This window comes from Oncorhynchus keta, unplaced genomic scaffold, assembly GCF_023373465.1.
Source record: "Oncorhynchus keta strain PuntledgeMale-10-30-2019 unplaced genomic scaffold, Oket_V2 Un_contig_4721_pilon_pilon, whole genome shotgun sequence".
NCBI classification, from domain to species: Eukaryota; Metazoa; Chordata; class Actinopteri; order Salmoniformes; family Salmonidae; genus Oncorhynchus; species Oncorhynchus keta.
In genome coordinates this window covers 68306-85334 of record NW_026287920.1, presented here as the reverse complement: position 1 = coordinate 85334, position 17029 = coordinate 68306, and the positions used below count along the sequence as shown (strand labels likewise).

At 47.3% G+C, this 17029-nt stretch overlaps 1 protein-coding gene and 1 long non-coding RNA gene across 9 annotated transcripts in view; one reads left to right on the top strand and one right to left on the bottom strand.

The window, feature by feature from the left end:
- Positions 1–13823, bottom strand: part of nufip1 (nuclear FMR1 interacting protein 1) — a 33843-nt gene extending 20020 nt beyond the window's left edge. For 6 of the 7 annotated variants that reach the window (XR_008119202.1, XR_008119203.1, XR_008119201.1 and 3 more), the window contains exons 1-4: positions 13460–13823; positions 10258–10322; positions 9423–9527; positions 3814–3876 (exon numbers count right to left, since the gene is read on the bottom strand). Coding sequence is in view for 2 of the 7 variants with exons in the window: in XM_052509578.1 (XP_052365538.1) it covers positions 3814–3876; positions 9423–9527; positions 10258–10322; positions 13460–13667 (441 nt within the window). In the remaining 5 variants the exon portion in view is untranslated. The remainder of the gene's footprint in view (positions 1–3813; positions 3877–9422; positions 9528–10257; positions 10323–13459) is intronic. The other variant, XM_052509579.1, reaches the window with a different exon arrangement.
- On the top strand, positions 2538–3360 carry LOC127924903 (uncharacterized). Of its 2 annotated transcripts, none has more exons than XR_008119214.1 (3): positions 2538–2644; positions 2696–2929; positions 3033–3360. It is a non-coding gene; the product is annotated as an uncharacterized LOC127924903 (long non-coding RNA). The 2 variants fall into 2 exon arrangements; XR_008119215.1 differs by having other exon boundaries at positions 3007–3360.
- Positions 13824–17029: the final 3206 nt, after the last annotated feature.

Sequence of the window (17029 nt, the reverse complement as noted above, 5' to 3'; positions counted from 1 at the left end):
GGTTAAACACATGGTTCTATAGGAGACGGAGGAGGAGGAGGTTAAACACATGGTTCTATAGGAGACGGAGGAGGAGGTTAAACACATGGTTCTATAGGAGGAGGAGGAGGACGGAGGAGGTTAAACACATGGTTCTATAGGAGACGGGAGGAGGAGTTAAACACATGGTTCTATAGGAGACGGAGGAGGAGGTTAAACACATGGTTCTATAGGAGACGGAGGAGGAGGAGGTTAAACACATGGTTCTATAGGAGACGGAGGAGGAGGTTAAACACATGGTTCTATAGGAGACGGACATGGTTCTAGGAGACGGAGGAAACACATGGTTCTATAGGAGACGGAGGAGGAGGTTAAACACATGGTTCTATAGGAGACGGAGGAGGAGGTTAAACACATGGTTCTATAGGAGACGGAGGAGGAGGTTAAACACATGGTTCTATAGGAGACGGAGGAGGAGGTTAAACACATGGTTCTAGGAGACGGAGGAGAGACGGAGGAGGTTAAACACATGGTTCTATAGGAGACGGAGGAGGTTAAACACATGGTTCTATAGGAGACGGAGGAGGAGGTTAAACACATGGTTCTATAGGAGACGGAGGAGGAGGTTAAACACATGGTTCTATAGGAGACGGAGGAGGAGGTTAAACACATGGTTCTATAGGAGACGGAGGAGGAGGTTAAACACATGGTTCTATAGGAGACGGAGGAGGAGGTTAAACACATGGTTCTATAGGAGACGGAGGAGGAGGTTAAACACATGGTTCTATAGGAGACGGAGGAGGAGGTTAAACACATGGTTCTATAGGAGACGGAGGAGGAGGTTAAACACATGGTTCTATAGGAGACGGAGGAGGAGGTTAAACACATGGTTCTATAGGAGACGGAGGAGGAGGTTAAACACATGGTTCTATAGGAGACGGAGGAGGAGGTTAAACACATGGTTCTATAGGAGACGGAGGAGGAGGTTAAACACATGGTTCTATAGGAGACGGAGGAGGAGGTTAAACACATGGTTCTATAGGAGACGGAGGAGGAGGTTAAACACATGGTTCTATAGGAGACGGAGGAGGAGGTTAAACACATGGTTAAACACATGGTTCTATAGGAGACGGAGGAGGAGGTTAAACACATGGTTCTATAGGAGACGGAGGAGGAGGTTAAACACATGGTTCTATAGGAGACGGAGGAGGAGGTTAAACACATGGTTCTATAGGAGACGGAGGAGGAGGTTAAACACATGGTTCTATAGGAGACGGAGGAGGAGGTTAAACACATGGTTCTATAGGAGACGGAGGAGGGTTAAACACATGGTTCTATAGGAACACAGGAGGTTAAACACATGGTTCTATAGGAGACGGAGGAGGAGGTTAAACACATGGTTCTATAGGAGACGGAGGAGGAGGTTAAACACATGGTTCTATAGGAGACGGAGGAGGAGGTTAAACACATGGTTCTATAGGAGACGGAGGAGGAGGTTAAACACATGGTTCTATAGGAGACGGAGGAGGAGGTTAAACACATGGTTCTATAGGAGACGGAGGAGGTTAAACACATGGTTCTATAGGAGACGGAGGAGGTTAAACACATGGTTCTATAGGAGACGGAGGAGGTTAAACACGCGGTTCTATAGGAGACGGAGGAGGTTAAACACGCGGTTCTATAGGAGACGGAGGAGGAGGTTAAACACGCGGTTCTATAGGAGACGGAGGAGGAGGAGGTTAAACACGCGGTTTTATAGGAGACGGAGGAGGAGGTTAAACACGCGGTTCGGTTAAACACGCGGTTCTATAGGAGACAGGAGGAGGAGGTTAAACACGCGGTTCTTATAGGAGACTGGAGGTTAAACACGCGGTTCTATAGGAGGTTAAACACGCGGTTCTATAGGAGACGGAGGAGGTTAGGAGGTTAACACGCGGTTCCAGGAGGAGGAGGGAGGTTAAACACGCGGTTTATAGGAGACGGAGGAGGTTAAAAACACGCGGTTCCATAGGAGACGGAGGGAGGTTAAACACGCGGTTTTATAGGAGACGGAGGGGAGGAGGTTAAACACAGGAGGAGGTTAAACACGCGGTTCTGGACAGGAGGAGGTTAAACACGCGGTTCCGGACAGGAGGAGGTTAAACACGCGGTTCCAGAGGAGGTTAAACGGGTTCCAGGAGGAGGAGGTTAAACACGCGGTTCCGGACAGGAGGAGGTTAAACACGCGGTTCCGGACAGGAGGAGGTTAAACACGCGGTTCCGGACAGGAGGAGGTTAAACACGCGGTTCCGGACAGGAGGAGGTTAAACACGCGGTTCCGGACAGGAGGAGGTTAAACACGCGGTTCCGGACAGGAGGAGGTTAAACACGCGGTTCCGGACAGGAGGAGGTTAAACACGCGGTTCCGGACAGGAGGTTAAAGACGAGGTTAAACACGGTTCCAGACAGGAGGTTAAACACGAGGAGGTTAAACACGCGGTTCCAGACAGGAGGTTAAACACGCGGTTCCAGACAGGAGGTTAAACACGCGGTTCCAGACAGGAGGTTAAACCAGACAGGAGGTTAAACACGCGGTTCCAGACAGGAGGTTAAACACGCGGTTCCAGACAGGAGGTTAAACACGCGGTTCCAGACAGGAGGTTAAACACGCGGTTCCAGACAGGAGGTTAAACACGGGTTCCAGACAGGAGGTTAAACACGCGGTTCCAGACAGGAGGTTAAACACGCGGTTCCAGACAGGAGGTTAAACACGCGGTTCCAGACAGGAGGTTAAACACGCGGTTCCAGACAGGAGGTTAAACACGCGGTTCCAGACAGGAGGTTAAACACGCGGTTCCAGACAGGAGGTTAAACACGCGGTTCCAGACAGGAGGTTAAACACGCGGTTCCAGACAGGAGGTTAAACACGCGGTTCCAGACAGGAGGTTAAACACGCGGTTCCAGACAGGAGGTTAAACACGTTCCAGACAGGAGGTTAAACACGCGGTTCCAGACAGTTAAACACGCGGTTCCAGACAGGTTCCAGAGGTTAAACACGCGGTTCCAGACAGGAGGTTAAACACGCGGTTCCAGACAGGAGGTTAAACACGCGGTTCCAGACAGGAGGTTAAACACGCGGTTCCAGACAGGAGGTTAAACACGCGGTTCCAGACAGGAGGTTAAACACGCGGTTCCAGACAGGAGGTTAAACACGCGGTTCCAGACAGGAGGTTAAACACGCGGTTCCAGACAGGAGGTTAAACACGCGGTTCCAGACAGGAGGTTAAACACGCGGTTCCAGACAGGAGGTTAAACACGCGGTTCCAGACAGGAGGTTAAACACGCGGTTCCAGACAGGAGGTTAAACACGCGGTTCCAGACAGGAGGTTAAACACGCGGTTCCAGACAGGAGGTTAAACACGTGGTTCCAGACAGGAGGAGTTAGGGTATTGCTATTCCATACATGTATAGAAGCAACACTCTTGCTGACAGTTGTGGCTGCTTTGTGTGATGTGTTGTCTCTACCTTCTTGACATTTGTGCTGTTGACTGTGCCCAATAATGTTTGTACCATGTTGTGTTGCTACCATGTTGTGTTGCCATGTGTTGCTGCCTTGATATGTTGTCGTCTTAGGTCTCACGTTATGTATTGTTGTCTCTCTTGTTGTGATGTGTGTTTTGTCCTATATTTATATTGTATTGATTGTTAAATTGCTAGGCCGTCATGGGAAATAAGAATTTGTTCTTAACCCGACTTGCCTAGTTAAATAAAATTAATATACAGGAAGAGGTTAATGCTTGGTTCTATATAGATGAGGGGTTGATGGGTAATAGCTGAGGCTGGCGGTCTACTTACATTTCTCCAGTGAATGTTGACCAGCTTCTCATGAGCAGTGAAGCTGCAGTCTTCAACTGAGCACTATAAAACAGAAGTCTCTTTTACTGAAGGTTGACTAACACAATGCTTTGCCTGTTTTACTAAAGGTAGACTAACACAATGCTTTGCCTGTTTTACTGAAGGTAGACCAACACAATGCTTTGCCTGTTTTACTAAAGGTAGACTAACACAATGCTTTGCCTGTTTTACTGAAGGTAGACCAACACAATGCTTTGCCTGTTTTACTGAAGGTTGACTAACACAATGCTTTACCTGTTTTACTGAAGGTTGACTAACACAATGCTTTACCTGTTTTACTGAAGGTAGACTAACACAATGCTTTGCCTGTTTTACTGAAGGTTGACTAACACAATGCTTTACCTGTTTTACTGAAGGTAGACCAACACAATGCTTTGCCTGTTTTACTAAAGGTAGACTAACACAATGCTTTGCCTGTTTTACTGAAGGTAGACCAACACAATGCTTTGCCTGTTTTACTGAAGGTTGACTAACACAATGCTTTACCTGTTTTACTGAAGGTAGACCAACACAATGCTTTGCCTGTTTTACTGAAGGTAGACTAACACAATGCTTTGCCTGTTTTACTGAAGGTAGACCAACACAATGCTTTGCCTGTTTTACTGAAGGTTGACTAACACAATGCTTTACCTGTTTTACTGAAGGTAGACTAACACAATGCTTTGCCTGTTTTACTGAAGGTAGACTAACACAATGCTTTACCTGTTTTACTGAAGGTAGACCAACACAATGCTTTGCCTGTTTTACTGAAGGTTGACTAACACAATGCTTTACCTGTTTTACTGAAGGTTGACTAACACAATGCTTTACTAAAGGTAGACTAACACAATGCTTTACCTGTTTTACTAAAGGTAGACTAACACAATGCTTTGCCTGTTTTACTGAAGGTTGACTAACACAATGCTTTGCCTGTTTTACTGAAGGTAGACCAACACAATGCTTTGCCTGTTTTACTGAAGGTAGACTAACACAATGCTTTGCCTGTTTTACTAAAGGTAGACTAACACAATGCTTTGCCTGTTTTACTAAAGGTAGACTAACACAATGCTTTGCCTGTTTTACTAAAGGTAGACTAACACAATGCTTTGCCTGTTTTACTGAAGGTTGACTAACACAATGCTTTACCTGTTTTACTAAAGGTAGACTAACACAATGCTTTACCTGTTTTACTGAAGGTAGACCAACAATGCTTTGCCTGTTTTACTGAAGGTAGACTAACACAATGCTTTGCCTGTTTTACTGAAGGTAGACCAACACAATGCTTTGCCTGTTTTACTAAAGGTAGACTAACACAATGCTTTGCCTGTTTTACTAAAGGTAGACTAACACAATGCTTTGCCTGTTTTACTAAAGGTAGACTAACACAATGCTTTGCCTGTTTTACTGAAGGTTGACTAACACAATGCTTTGCCTGTTTTACTAAAGGTAGACTAACACAATGCTTTGCCTGTTTTACTGAAGGTTGACTAACACAATGCTTTGCCTGTTTTACTGAAGGTAGACCAACAACGGAACTGCTTTCTCTGGAACAGGCCCAGATCCCTGTGATTTGCGTGAAGAGGTGGAGAAAAGGGGGCGGACAGCCTTCTGAAAATGCATAGGCGATCGAATAAACCCCCACTTCCTTCCATTCTGCCAGCAAACTTGCAATCTTTGGACAATAAAATCGGCGAGTTACGCAAAAAATGAAACTACCAAAAGGACATTCAGAACTGTTATATCTTATGTTTCACAGAGACTTGGCTGAACGATGACAATATCAACATACAGCTGGCTGGTTATACGATGCAAAGGCAGGACTGAACAGAGGCTGGTTATACGATGCACCGGCAGGACAGAAGAGGCTGGTTATTACTGATGCACACGGCTTTGGTTTTAGAAGGTAGACCAACACAATGCTGGTTTTACTATGCACCAATGGCAGGTAGACTAACACAATGAAGAGGCTGGTTATACTGCACCAGAGGACAGAACAGATGGCTGCACCAGCAGGTTTTACTAGAGACAGAGGCTGGTTATACGATGCAACCAATGCAGGTTTTACTGAGAGACAGAGGCTGGTTATAACGATGCACCCTGGATTTGCAGGACAGAGGCTGGTTAAACCCCCACTTCCTTCCATTCTGATGCAATCTTTGGACAATAAAATCGGCTGGTTACGCAAAAATGAAACTACCAAAAGGACATTCAGAACTGTTATACGATGCACCGGCAGGACAGAACAGACAGCTGGCTGGTTATACGATGCACCGGCAGGACAGAACAGAGGCTGGTTATACGATGCACCGGCAGGACAGAACAGAGGCTGGTTATACGATGCACCGGCAGGATAGAACAGAGGCTGGTTATACGATGCACCGGCAGGATAGAAGAGGCTGGTTATACGATGCACCGGCAGGACAGAACAGAGGCTGGTTATACGATGCACCGGCAGGACAGAACAGAGGCTGGTTATATGCACCGGCAGGATGGTTATACACCGGCAGGACAGAACAGAGGCTGGTTATACGATGCACCGGCAGGATAGAACAGAGGCTGGTTATACGATGCACCGGCAGGACAGAAGAGGCTGGTTATACGATGCACCGGCAGGACAGAACAGAGGCTGGTTATACGATGCACCGGCAGGACAGAACAGAGGCTGGTTATACGATGCACCGGCAGGACAGAACAGAGGCTGGTTATACGATGCACCGGCAGGACAGAACAGAGGCTGGTTATACGATGCACCGGCAGGACAGAACAGAGGCTGGTTATACGATGCACCGGCAGGACAGAACAGAGGCTGGTTATACGATGCACCGGCAGGACAGAACAGAGGCTGGTTATACGATGCACCGGCAGGACAGAAGAGGCTGGTTATACGATGCACCGGCAGGATAGAAGAGGCTGGTTATACGATGCACCGGCAGGACAGAACAGAGGCTGGTTATACGATGCACCGGCAGGATAGAACAGAGGCTGGTTATACGATGCACCGGCAGGACAGAACAGAGGCTGGTTATACGATGCACCAGCAGGACAGAACAGAGGCTGGTTATACGATGCACCGGCAGGATAGAACAGAGGCTGGTTATACGATGCACCGGCAGGACAGAACAGAGGCTGGTTATACGATGCACCGGCAGGATAGAACAGAGGCTGGTTATACGATGCACCGGCAGGACAGAGGCTGGTTATACGATGCACCGGCAGGATAGAAGAGGCTGGTTATACGATGCACCGGCAGGATAGAACAGAGGCTGGTTATACGATGCACCGGCAGGATAGAAGAGGCTGGTTATACGCTGCACCGGCAGGACAGAACAGAGGCTGGTTATACGATGCACCGGCAGGATAGAACAGAGGCTGGTTATACGATGCACCGGCAGGATAGAACAGAGGCTGGTTATACGATGCACCGGCAGGATAGAAGAGGCTGGTTATACGATGCACCGGCAGGATAGAACAGAGGCTGGTTATACGATGCACCAGCAGAATAGAACAGAGGCTGGTTATACGATGCACCGGCAGGACAGAACAGAGGCTGGTTATACGATGCACCGGCAGGACAGAACAGAGGCTGGTTATACGATGCACGGGCAGGACAGAACAGAGGCTGGTTATACGCTGCACCGGCAGGACAGAGGCTGGTTATACGATGCACCGGCAGGACAGAACAGAGGCTGGTTATACGATGCACGGGCAGGACAGAACAGAGGCTGGTTATACGATGCACCGGCAGGATAGAACAGAGGCTGGTTATACGATGCACCGGCAGGACAGAACAGAGGCTTGGCTGGTTATACGATGCACCGGCAGGGAACGGGGCGTCTGGAATAAATAAATACACATTAAAAACTCCGGACCACCTGTACTCCACACAGAGACACATACAGCTCTCCCTCCATTTGGCAAATCTGACCATAATTCTATTCTCCTGATTCTTGCTCAAATTAAAACAGTAAGCACCAGTAACTAGATCAATAAAATAAAAAGTGGTCAGATGACGCAGATGCTAGGCTGCAGGACTTTTTTGCTACCAGACTGGAATATGTTCTGGGATTCCTCCGATGGCATTGAGGAGTACACCACATCAGTCATTGGCTTCATCAACAAGTGCATTGATGTCGATGTCCCCACAGTGACCGTATGTACATACCCCAACCAGAAGCCATGGATTACAGGCAACATCCGCACTGAGCTATGTTGGGGTGCGTGCTCGGTCCCCTCCTGTACTCTCTGTTCCCTCATGACTGCACGGCCAGGCACGACTCCAACACCATCATTACATTTGCAGATGACACAACAGTGGGAGGCCGGATCACCGACAATGACGAGACAGCCTATAGGGAGGTCAGAGACCTGGCCGTGTGGTGCCAGGACAACAACGTCTCTCTCAACATGATCAAGACAACGGAGATTATTGTGGACTACAGGAAAAAGAGGACCGAGCACACCCCCATTCTCATCGATGGGGCTGCAGTGGAACAGGTTGAGAACTTCAAGTTCCTTCGTGTCCACATCACCAAAAAAATAACATGGTCCAAGCACACCAAGACAGTCATGAATATATATGCCATTTAGCAGACGCTTTTATCCAAAGCGACTTACAGTCATGTGTGCATACATTCTACGTATGGGTGATCCCGGGAATCGAACCCACTACCCTGGCGTTACAAGCGCCATGCTCTACCAACTATGCTACAGAAGGACCTCATGAAGAGGGCACGACAAAACCTATTCCCCATCAGGAGACAAAGGATCTGGCATGGGTCCTCAGATCCTCAAAAGTTTATTCAGCTGCACCATCGAGAGCATCCTGACTGGCTGAATCACTGCCTGGTACGGCAACTGCTCGGCCTCCGACCGCAACGCACTACAGAGGGTTGTGAGTACGGCTCAGTACATCACAGAGGCCAAGCTCCCTGCCATCCAGGACCTCTATACCAGGCGGTGTCAGAGGAAGGCCCTACAAATTGTCAAAGACTCCAGCCACCCTAGTCATAGCCTGTTCTCTCTGATACCGCACGGCCAGCGGTACCAGAGCACCAAGTCTAGGTCCAAGAGGTTTCTAAACTGCTTCTACCCCCAAGCCATAAGACTCCTGAACACCTAATCAAATGGCTACTCAGACTATTTGCATTGCCCCCCCCCCCTCCTTTATACAACTGCTACTCTGTTATCATCTATGCATAGTCACTTTAATAACTTTACCTACCTACACGTACATATTACCTCAACTAACCAGTGCCCCCGCACATTGACTGTCCCGGTACCCCCCGGTACTGTCCCGGTATAGTCTCACTATTGTTATTTTACTGCTGCACTTTAATTACTTGTCACTTATATTTCTTATTTGTATATATTTTTTTAAACTGCATTGTTGGTTAGGGGCTCTTAAGTAAGCATTTCCCTGTAAGGTATTGTAAAGTACTGTTGTATTAGGCTCATGTGACTAATACAATTTGATTTGAGGCTTGGAACCCTGATGACCTAGTATGATGTCATTACATTCAGTTCATCACCTCAGGTCAAATCAGAATAATTTGATCATGAGAATCACTTACCTTGACATGTTCAGAGACATGTTGGTCATACTTGTCTTGGTTTTTGAAGCCTCGGTCACACGGGTCACAGAAATGTGAAAACTCTGGTTCTTTTTTATTTTTCTGCTGGAAAGAAAAGAAAACATTTGAACCCATTACAGTCAAATCAGTCAGTCACCCTGTTGGAGTGTTACACTGTCTAAGATGGGGATGGCCAACTGATGGGGGACACAACAAATCATCATGAGGGGCCACAGTGTGTCTGTGTACCACCATCCATGAAGGGGAGGAGATGGGTTAAAGGAGGATTTTTAAGCCTTGAGACATGGATTGTGTATGTGTGCTTTTCAGAGGGTGAACGGGCAAGACAAAATAGTCAGTGCCAGGCGCACAGGTTGGTGTCAAGAACTGCAACGCTGCCGGGTTTTTCACACTCAACCGTTTCCTGTGTATTTAAAGAACTTTCCACCACCCAACATCTATGGGTAGCATTGGAGTCAACATGGGTCAGCATCCCTGTGGAATGCTTTTGACCAACTGAGGCTGTTCTGAGGGGGGTTGCAACTCAATATTAGAGAAGAGTTCATGTTTTATACACTCGGTGTACTTTGTATCCCTCATTTACTCAAGTGTTATCATTATTTTTGCAGTTACCTGTGTTAATGGTTTGTTTATTGTTTATTCCATGTGTAACTCTCTGTTGTTGTCTGTTCACACTGCTTTGCGTTATCTTGGCCAGGTCTTAGTTGCAAATGAGAACTTGTTCTCAACTGGCCTAGCTGGTTAAATAAAGGTGCAATAAAATAAAAAATATATATCAGAGACCTGGCTTTTGGTTTGATGGTGGATTTACTACCTTTTTCCCAAGGTTGTTGGCACGACCATAGTCCTGCCTTCCGCGTCCACGATGGAAGTTCTGGCCTGTGGGTCAAAGGTCAAAACAACAATATTATGACTTGCCGACCTACTGCTGGGTGCAGTTCAGTCATCACCAATCTGACACTTCTGTTCTGTTAATAATGATGCAGGATCCCCTCTGCCCAGATACTGGTTCAACCCAGACGTGAACCAGCATCTCCTCTGCCCAGATACTGGTTCAACCCAGACGTGAACCAGCATCCCCTCTGCCCAGATACTGGTTCAACCCAGACGTGAACCAGCATCTCCTCTGCCCAGATACTGGTTCAACCCAGACGTGAACCAGCATCTCCTCTGCCCAGATACTGGTTCAACCCAGACGTGAACCAGCATCTCCTCTGCCCAGATACTGGTTCAACCCAGACGTGAACCAGCATCTCCTCTGCCCAGATACTGGTTCAACCCAGACGTGAACCAGCATCTCCTCTGCCCAGATACTGGTTCAACCCAGACGTGAACCAGCATCTCCTCTGCCCAGATACTGGTTCAACCCAGACGTGAACCAGCATCTCCTCTGCCCAGATACTGGTTCAACCCAGACGTGAACCAGCATCTCCTCTGCCCAGATACTGGTTCAACCCAGACGTGAACCAGCATCTCCTCTGGATACTGGTTCAACCCAGACGTGAACCAGCATCTCCTCTGCCCAGATACTGGTTCAACCCAGACGTGAACCAGCATCTCCTCTGCCCAGATACTGGTTCAACCCAGACGTGAACCAGCATCTCCTCTGCCTGGTTCAGATGAACCAGCATCTCCTCTGCCCACTGGTTCAACCCAGACGTGAACCAGCATCTCCTCTGCCCAGATACTGGTTCAACCCAGACGTGAACCAGCATCTCCTCTGCCCAGATACTGGTTCAACCCAGACGTGAACCAGCATCCCCTCTGCCCAGATACTGGTTCAACAGACGTGAACCAGCATCCCCTCTGCCCAGATACTGGTTCAACCCAGACGTGAACCAGCATCCCTCTGCCCAGATACTGGTTCAACCCAGACGTGAACCAGCATCCCTCTCTGGATACTGGTTCAACCCAGACGTGAACCAGCATCCCCTCTGCCCAGATACTGGTTCAACCCAGACGTGAACCAGCATCCCCTCTGCCCAGATACTGGTTCAACCCAGACGTGAACCAGCATCCCCTCTGCCCAGATACTGGTTCAACCCAGACGTGAACCAGCATCTCCTCTGCCCAGATACTGGTTCAACCCAGACGTGAACCAGCATCTCCTCTGCCCAGATACTGGTTCAACCCAGACGTGAACCAGCATCTCCTCTGCCCAGATACTGGTTCAACCCAGACGTGAACCAGCATCTCCTCTGCCCAGATACTGGTTCAACCCAGACGTGAACCAGCATCTCCTCTACTGGTTCCCAGATACTGGTTCAACCCAGACGTGAACCAGCATCTCCTCTGGTTCAACCAACCAGCATCCCTCTGCCCACTGGTTCAACCCAGACGTGAACCAGCATCTCCTCTGCCCAGATACTGGTTCAACCCAGACGTGAACCAGCATCTCCTCTGCCCAGATACTGGTTCAACCCAGACGTGAACCAGCATCTCCTCTGCCCAGATACTGGTTCAACCCAGACGTGAACCAGCATCTCCTCTGCCCAGATACTGGTTCAACCCAGACGTGAACCAGCATCTCCTCTGCCCAGATACTGGTTCAACCCAGACGTGAACCAGCATCTCCTCTGCCCAGATGATATTTACATTACTAGGTAAAGCTCCGCCTTCTCAGTTCACTGGTCACCATGGCAACACCCATCCGTAGCACGCGCTCCAGCAGGTGTATCTCACTGATCATCCCTAAAGCCAACACCTCATTTGGCCGCCTTTCCTTCCAGTTCTCTGCTGCCTGCGACTGGAACGAATTGCAAAAAAATCGCTGAAGTTGGAGACTTTTATCTCCCTCACCAACTTCAAACATCTGCTATCTGAGCAGCTAACCGATCGCTACAGCTGTACATAGTCTATCGGTAAATAGCCCACCCATTTTTACCTATGTAAAGAATTGCTATTTCTTATGCAAGTGACCAGCCTACTGCTATTACATTGCTATAACTGAGACAACGTATTTTCACAGTGAAACATGTTAGGTCCCATACAGGATAGCTTCCACACCCACACACACACATACACACACTAACTGCCGAGGACACACAGATAAGACATACACCCACACATTGTGAGGAAGAGACACAGCCTTGACTTGCAGACACAAGCACACACACACAATCTCCTTCCTAGCCGAACATTGTGTGACTGAGAACGGCCCGACGAGACCCGGAGGAACGACGGACGGCTCAACAGGACCAATCCAAGAAGACAACACCTCAACTGTGGCCAACCAAAAGACCGTGACTTCCAGACTCAACCTACTTTCTGTGCTGTACATAACATGCTTGCAATCTGTTATCGGGGCTTCTTTCTGCTGGTTCCTTGTGAGCCAAATGAATGAGCCCGTATTTACGTGTACCAGATATTCTCACTCTGAATAAACTGTCGCTTGTCGTACAAATTTTACCACCTTGTCTGAATCGATCCTTAACCGGCTCACCCTTCTACATATCCTTTTATCAACACCTACCTCATCCCCATACTGTTTTTATTTATTTACTTTTCTGCTCTTTTGCACAACAATATCTCTACCTGTACATGACCATCTGATCATTTATCACTCCAGTGTTAATCTGCTAAATTGTAATTATTCGCCTACCTCATGCCTTTTGCACACAATGTATATAGACTCCACTTTTTTTCTACTGTGTTATTGACTTGTTAATTGTTTACTCCATGTGTAACTCTTTGTTGTCTGTTCACACTGCTATGCTTTATCTTGGCCAGGTCGCAGTTGCAAATGAGAACTTGTTCTCAACTAGCCTACCTGGTTAAATGAAGGTGAAATAAAAATAAATAAATAAATTACACGGGGCCAAGCTTGGTCAGCCCTACTGACCTACCCCACTAACTGGCGTCATGAGGGTTTACTTCAACAGACCTGATTGGTATAGGTCATAGTAGACCACCAGGGGCTCTCAGCCAGGCACGTGTCAACCTAGGGACCGTGCAAAGAAGCCTCTTTACCAGGCCGCTGCTAGAACCATAACTCTCCTAGTTAGTATAATACTCACCATATGATCCTCTGGGTCGACCTGGTCCGGGGCCGCAGTTCCAGTGTTCTCCCTGGCCGTTGTATCTCCACGGCTCGGACGGTGGCTCGTACCAGTTCCACATACCGGGCTGGAAGTTGCTCGGAGGTGGAAGGAACGTTGGCGGACTCACCATCGAACCCGGAGGAGAGACAAAGTTCGGCGGAGGGTAGCTTCCAAAATCATTCATGATGTAGCTGGCGCCTCTTCTTCAATGTTATGTGGATTCAATTCGTTTGTATAAATGTTTGTCCAGCTACGACCGCGGAGGTATAATAAGAACCGCTACAACACATGTGTGTTTCTGCTCCCGTTGCCGCGTTCACGTGATAGTCGTACTTATGTACACGTGCCGCTTTCAACCAGTCAGCAAGTCGGACATTTCTGAGTTTCCTAGTTCCGACTGGCACATGAACGCCACAATTTTACATCTGCAAAGCGTGTTCCCCAGACTGAACGTCATATCCGCTCGTTTACAAAAACCAAAAACAATTCAATAATATCATTATTTGACAACGATTTAGGCATAATGAAAATATACCATAACTCGTGTAGTTTATGAAAACTAACTAATGTAGAATTATATCTGCCCTATGTACATAGTGATTGTACACTGGTCTCTTTAATAAGATTTACATACCGTTTTACTCACTTTTTATTTTATTTCGCCTTTATTTAACCAGGTAGGCTAGTTGAGAACAAGTTCTCATTTGCAACTGCGACCTGGCCAAGATAAAGCATAGCAGTGTGAACAGACAACACAGAGTTACACATGGAGTAAACAATTAACAAGTCAATAACACAGTAGGAAAAAATAATCTTTATACATTGTGTGCAAAAGGCATGAGGAGGTAGGCAATAAATAGGCCATAGGAGTGAATAATTACAATTGATCAGATTAACACTGGAGTGATAACTGATCAGATGAACATGTGCAGGTAGAGATGCTGGTGTGCAAAAGAGCAGAAAAGTAAATGAAATAAAAACAGTATGGGGATGAGGTAGGTATATTGGGTGGGCTATTTATCGATAGACTATGTACAGCTGCAGCGATCGGTTAGCTGCTCAGATAGCAGATGTTTGAAGTTGGTGAGTGAGATAAAAGTCTCCAACTTCAGAGATTTTTGCAATTCGTTCCAGTCACAGGCAGCAGAGAACTGGAACGAAAGGCGGCCAAATGAGGTGTTGGCTTTAGGGATGATCAGTGAGATACACCTGCTGGAGCGCGTGCTACGGGTGGGTGTTGCCATCGTGACCAGTGAACTGAGAAGGCAGAGCTTTACCTAGCATGGACTTGTAGATGACCTGGAGCCAGTGGGTCTGGCGACGAACATGTAGCGAGGGCCAGCCGACTAGAGCATACAGGTCGCAGTGGTGGGTGGTATAAGGTGCTTTAGTAACAAAACGGATGGCACTGTGATAAACTGCATCCAGTTTGCTGAGTAGAGTATTGGAAGCTATTTTGTAGATGACATCGCCGAAGTCGAGGATCTGTAAGATAGTCAGTTTTACAAGGGTAAGTTTGGCGGCGTGAGTGAAGGAGTCTTTGTTGCGGAATAGAAAGCCGACTCTAGATTTGATTTTGGATTGGAGATGTTTGATATGAGTCTGGAAGGAGAGTTTACAGTCTAGCCAGACACTGTTAGGGTTGCGTAAATTCAAATCTGGTATCAGGATAAATATAAAAATGAGTCACCGATTTTATACTATGTATTTTTTATTAGCTAAGTAATAAATGGCAAATGCAACTTTCGTATATACGGGCTCACTGTAATACCACGCAGGGCAGAACAGGGAACTGACTAGACGTATGTAAACAGTATTCTTTATACTGTGATAGACAGTTCCAACCCGTCTGTTGGCCTATCACAGTAGAGACTGGGCATGGTTTAAACTTGCTCAGCCTATTGCAGGCACTCAGGCGGGTCCCCGCCTCTTGGCGCTTCTGTTGATAGATGTAACTTGCTTGTGAAGAACATCCAGGCTCTCATGCTCCATACCGTTATCTCGCACCTGGCTCCTGTTATCTAACAAAAGAGCGCTTGTTCTCGCAACACCCCCCTCTGAATGTGCCCCCCTCCCAACTCACTGAACAGTTCCTGTCTTCATGCTACTTTTCCATCAGGAGAAAGGCCCATGGCCTTGAAACTGTTAACAATGTTGCATAACACATACATACATCCACACAAGCCAACAGCAGATAATATTCACTGATATATATATGGTAATGGCTATAATGTAAAATACAGGATCCAACAACACCTAGGTACTTAGAGATGTCCACATATTCTAGGTCGGAACCATCCAGGGTGGTGATGCTAGTCGGGCATGCGGGTGCAGGCAGCGAACGGTTGAAAAGCATGCATTTGGTCTTACTAGCGTTTAAGAGCAGTTGGAGGCCAAGGAAGGAGTGTTGTATGGCATTGAAGCTCATTTGGAGGTTAGATAGCACAGTGTCCAAGGAAGGGCCGGAAGTATACAGAATGGTGTCGTCTGCGTAGAGGTGGATCAGGGAATCGCCCGCACGCAGCAAGAGCAACATCATTGATATATACAGAGAAAAGAGTCGGCCCGAGAATTGAACCCTGTGGTACCCCCATAGAGACTGAGGACCGAACAACAGGCCCTCCGATTTGACACATTGAATTCTGAGAAGTAGTTGGTGAACCAGGCGAGGCAGTCATCCGAAAAACCGAGGCTACTGAGTCTAACGATAAGAATATGGTGATTGACAGAGTCGAAAGCCTTGGCCAGGTCGATGAAGACGGCTACACAGTACTGTCTTTTATCGATGGCGGTTATGATATCGTTTAGTACCTTGAGTGTGGCTGAGGTGCACCCTTGACCGGCTCGGAAACCAGATTGCACAGCGGAGAAGGTACGGTGGGATTCGAGATGGTCAGTGATCTGTTTGTTGACTTGGCTTTCGAAGACCTTAGATAGGCAGGGCAGGATGGATATAGGTCTGTAACAGTTTGGGTCCAGGGTGTCTTCCCCTTTGAAGAAGGGGATGACCGTGGCAGCTTTCCAATCCTTGGGGATCTCAGATGATACAAAGGAGAGGTTGAACAGGCTGGTAATAGGGGTTGCAACAAAGGTGGCGGACAGTTTCAGAAATAGAGGATCCAGATTGTCAAGCCCAGCTGATTTGTATGGGTCCAGGTTTTGCAGCTCTTTCAGAACATCTGCTATCTGGATTTGTGTAAAGGAGTAGCTGCGGAGGGGAGAGGGGGGCGGAGCTGTTTGCCGAGGTTGGAGTAGCCAGAAGGAAGGCATGGCCAGCCGTTGAGAAGTTTCATATGTAAATACTGTAATCTAGTCCTGGTTCATAGAGCCCCACTGTAGAGGTGTCATTATACCCATAAAACCTAACGGTCAAAGAGGGAAATGGTTCCAATGGAACGCTTACCCTGGCATTACGTTTTCATAACCATCTAAGTCTCTCTCAGACAAGGTGATTTTTATCAATATATTAGTCTCAATTTACTCTCAGATTCGAAAATACTAATTATCATCAAAACAGACATCATGCAACACTGCAAATGCCTGGAA